Source organism: Triticum aestivum, chromosome 7B, assembly GCF_018294505.1.
Source record: "Triticum aestivum cultivar Chinese Spring chromosome 7B, IWGSC CS RefSeq v2.1, whole genome shotgun sequence".
NCBI lineage: Eukaryota > Viridiplantae > Streptophyta > Magnoliopsida > Poales > Poaceae > Triticum > Triticum aestivum.
The window spans coordinates 79,997,188-80,001,776 of record NC_057813.1 but is presented as its reverse complement, the minus strand read 5'-3'; the positions used below and the strand labels follow the sequence as shown (position 1 = coordinate 80,001,776).

Sequence of the window (4,589 nt, the reverse complement as noted above, 5' to 3'; positions counted from 1 at the left end):
CCCCTCAGCAACCATGTGATGCTTGCGGTGATGTCGGGCACCATGGCTAGGACCAGGCGCGCGATCTCCGAAATCGGCTCGCCGTCGATCCAATGATCATCCCAGAATTTACATGATATGCCGCTCCCCGTCTCCCAAGTCGTAGAGGCGCGAAACTCGGCATTCTTTTGGCGCCAAATCCAGCGCGTGCGAAGAGCAACGCCAGTGCGCGGCAGGTCACACACTCCCATGCCGCCAAGCTCGATCGGCCAGCAAACACGCTGCCAGTTCATAAGGCAGTTGCCAGTTGCCACCATTTGCATCCTTCCTGCCCGCCCAAAGAAAGCAGCGGATGACGCGGTTGAACCTCGCTAGGATGCTCTTGTTTAAGGCGATGGTCATGAGCACGTGGATTGGCATGGCGAACAGTACATGGCGGACGGTACATGTGCGTTTGACACGGTATTTTCAGATCTTCATAGACTATCGATTTGCAGCTGCACAGAAACAACCTTTGCAGTGAATGCCTCTGCTGCTGCTACATCTCAAAGTTTTAGCTGGTTTGCTTTTCGAGTACGCAAAAGGCGTACCCTTTTTTTGTGAAAGGCAAGCAAGCACATAAGATACAGAAGCTCTCTCTTGTCGACAAGGACAAATACTAGTAGATACAAAAAATTAGAGTGGAAAAAAGACTACCGGAAAATGGAAATCTATCCCTCCTACCCTTGCCAACGCCCATTGCTGAAACTCTTGAAAGATACACACGCTGATGCTCGCAACACGTCACCAGAGCAACTGCATCCCATACAACTGAATATGTTGTGCCAGCACGAGAGTGGAACGGACCCCTACAATGTTAGCAGCCCTGAATAGATGGACACAGCGGCATCAACGTGGGTTCCTATTCTGCCGAAACAAGTGCAACACTGCCCGGTTTACCGTAAGCTAGTCCACTAGCTGCTACTCATGAACAAGTGTACGAAACCACCTTAATATGGAACATGCACACTTGTACTAGCTCACTGCTACCTTCATAATGAAAGTCGTCTTAATGACATGACCATGACAGTAACTGGAAAATGAAAGCCTTCTTAATGACATGACCATAACAGTAATTGTTAAAAGGAAGAGGACAACGCAATCCTCGGAAGAAAGGTTAACAGGTAAGCATCTTGCTGCAGGGCAGCAGCCAAAGAAAGAAACATCACAGCACTGTCGACGATGGCTACCAGGATCATGAAGACGGGTTTTCACTGCCAGATGGAGGATGCGGAAAATGATCTTTTGTTATTGCCACTGCATTGGACATCAAGGTGCACGAAAGAGCTTTCGCTTGAAGCTCGGTTTGACGTGCTCAACAACTGGTGACTGTCTTAGTGGCACGATCAAAGATGAAGAAAGATGGTAGATTCCAGGGAAGAGAAGAAAATTGAAGTAAGCATCTCGCTAAAGACAAAACAATTTAATTTGTTTCCAGCAATGGTGGCCGTAGAACAGCAGAGCATTGTCGCTACCAGGAAGAAAAGACGTCTTGGGTTTTTAATGCAGATGGAAAGAATGTGGAAAACGATCTTGCTTTTGCCATCATGCTGAATATCATGTGAACGAAAGAGCTTCCTTTTGAAACTCAATTTGCAGTGCTTTACATCCATTAGCAGTGCCGTGAAAAGTTAATTTTGGAAATAAAAGGGTTTCCTGTGTTTGCTCAAGCTGATTTCAAGCAAGTTCACCTTTTACCCCCATGCCATGGATGATGCGTAATTGACCACCAGCTGCCCGTCGATCCCAAAGTTCTGCCGTGCAACATGTTTAACCACCATTAGTCATTATTTTACTCTCCTTGGGCAGTCGACCCCTTCAATTGGTCATGCTTTTCTTGTTTCTCTGGATTCGTTAGGCATGCGACGGGCGAGCAATCTCTTGATACTATGCCTAGCCGTGGGCTTGCTCTTCTTTTTGACCTTGCTTGATCACTCACTAATAGGGATTGGGCTGATCCAGGCATGCAAGCACTCAGGTACCCTTTTCATCCACTCCTTCATCCGCTGATTGTCGCTGTCGATGCCCAGCTATTTAGTTTGGAAAGTGTTAATCCGAGTAGTGAGCCCTGTGGCATATATCGAATTTCAATTGCTGCTACAATAAGATTAGGTGGCTGAATGATCCGTGCTAGTGCTTAGATTGTCTAATCGACTAGCAAAAAGAATGGAATGCAAATTTTACCAGCATAATGTTTTTGTACTTCTCTCAAAGCCTATAAACAATCAGAATAGCTGAAGGCTACTTGTTTGACAATGCATTTCAGGCATTTAAGACTGAAGAGGGCATATAAAAGTAGTGAGAGTATTGGATCTTACATTGTATAAATCAGATATCAACTCGTCTGGATTCGGGGAAAATGCACTATTCACGTAGAGAAACTGTTGGCAAAACATAGAGAGGCTATCGATATTATTTCCATGTATGTTGACACTATGATCCACTCCAGATGAATTATAAACCGCGTTCTTACCACTGTGTCCTGGTGAATTTGGCAGCGAAGAAATTCAATCACCCTCGCAAATTTCTCGTTTCCACCAATCTGAAAGAGTACAAGGAGGTTAGAAAAGAAAGATTACCAACCACGAAGGCACTGACTGGAAGCACAGTCTGTCTAATTTGATGTTCAAATTGCATGAGCCATAACAAAGTACTACTTCATTATTACTAGCATATATTGATTCATTTCCTTACTGAAATAAGAAATATGCATATAATTCCATTAGATGATGGACTTCAGGGCATACTATTTACTCGTGAAACCAGGGCCATCCATAACTTGAACACAAAGGCTAGTATCTGTAAAACTAACAGATACTGATGTATCTAGAGCTATGGTGGATTCTAAAATTTAATACTGCTACCCTCCACAGGCTACAGGGCACAAACATAAGTTTCACACAAGGGGAGGCAAGCTCAAATGTGAAAAGCTACAAAAATCCACAAAAATAATCTGTTAGGATAGGTCTTCAGGCGACATTGTCGAATTACATCAAGTTTTTGTTTTCAGAAAAATGACTTCCTTCTAGAAGAAAACATCATCCCTAGTGCATATATTTGTAAATTTTGTAATAGTGTATGTCCAGAAAGTTGCAAGTACTGAGAGCTATCGATGCATCCAAGTGGGGAGTGAGGAAAGGTTCTCGGCGAGTACAACTGACATGGACATGTACAGCATATTAGCAATAGTAAGGGTCAAGATACCGATGTCTTTGGCATACACAATTTTCTTGTTGGCGCGATGACATCTTCATCAACCAGAGACTTGACGAGGCAAAGCCAAGCATGCCTTCCCCATCACAGCGATCTTTTTCTCCTGCTGGCTACAACCAAAGACACGTTGCTACGATGGCCCCGCCCCCGGGCAAAGAACAGACCAGTACGGCATTACTTCTAGGCTACGGCGCTGCTGCGTTCTTCCCCCAAAATAATCAATGTTCTGTGGTTGCAGCTAACTGCCGATTTGATCGGCCCCGACAAAAATTACCGCTCAAATCGCCCAAGCAAGACAGCCCAGCAACCTGCGTGAATGCGAGATCTCTCACGGGATAGTAACCTGAGGCGTATTTCTGAGCTTGCTGGTCGCGTGAGGCAAGCAACGGCGAGAAAAAAGTGCCCGCACCTTGAACTTGGACTGCCGCAGCTTCGGCGCGTTGGCGACCGACTGGAAGTTCACCACGACTGCGGATCGGGAGCCACGAGAGGAGTGAGCGGAGATCGGACGGAAGAGGAGGAAGAGGCGAGTGGGGAAGGGATCTAACCCTTCCTGTGGTTGGCGTCGGCGGCCATCGCCGAAGGGGAACGGAGACGAGGGAGTGAAGAAGGAGGACGAAATTTGCGGGAAGGCCCTCGTGAGAAGGGCTCTGTAGGATGCGACCCTTGCAGACGGGTTTTGGATTTGGATTGGGGATGGGTTTTCGTGCGAGAGCGCCGGTTTGGCTGATCCTATTTGCCGCCCGCGGCGGCAAACAGTATGGAGAGCCAGTTAGGTTGTCCGCATGAGGCTCAACCAGGCCCAAGAAGAGTTTGAGCGTGTTCGGTCCTGCATAAGAGGATAAATGCATCTGTTATCTAGAATTGAAAATTTATGTATAGATATAAAATCGTAGATGCTCTCCCGAAAGAAAAGTACTCCCTCCATCCTAATATAAGTCATTTTACATATTCAAATAAGGGACTATATAGGAGCAAAATGAATGAACCTACACTCTAAAATATCTCTATATACATTCATATGTAGTTTATATTAAAAAGACTTATATTTAGAAACGGAGGTAGTGGATGCAAATCTGAATGAAAAAAATGTTTAAAAAAATGCCACGTAAGAGCATCTATAGCCGGGCGCCTCAAATCCGCCTCATACGTCTGGGCGGGCCGTCCGGTCACGATTTTTTGATCCAGACAGGCCCCTCAAACGGCCCTCAAACACCCGGGCTGACCGGCACTCCCCATATTCAGCCCAAATACGGGGCGGATATGGGGGCGCACGGGCGCGCTTGGGCATGCCCGCCACGTCGGAGCCGTCCCACGCTGGCCCACCCGACCCCACATAAAATCCTCCCCATCCGCTC

General features: G+C 46.4%; 1 protein-coding gene across 5 annotated transcripts; it reads right to left on the bottom strand.

Annotated features, from left to right (window-relative positions):
- Positions 1-444: 444 nt before the first annotated feature.
- Positions 445-4,008, bottom strand: LOC123159345 (ubiquitin-like protein ATG12). 5 transcript variants are annotated; one of them, XM_044577174.1, is made up of 5 exons: positions 3,780-4,008; positions 3,641-3,699; positions 2,492-2,560; positions 2,337-2,399; positions 445-2,086 (listed from the first exon to the last, which is right to left on the bottom strand). In XM_044577174.1, the coding sequence occupies exons 1-5, from the start codon at positions 3,805-3,807 to the stop codon at positions 2,018-2,020; spliced, it is 288 nt and encodes a 95-aa protein (XP_044433109.1). In that variant the 5' UTR covers positions 3,808-4,008; the 3' UTR covers positions 445-2,017. The 5 variants fall into 5 exon arrangements, with proteins under 5 accessions (XP_044433109.1, XP_044433106.1, XP_044433105.1 ...); XM_044577171.1 differs by having other exon boundaries at positions 445-2,048; XM_044577170.1 differs by having other exon boundaries at positions 3,575-3,699; positions 3,780-3,999.
- Between the last annotated feature and the right edge of the window lie 581 nt (positions 4,009-4,589).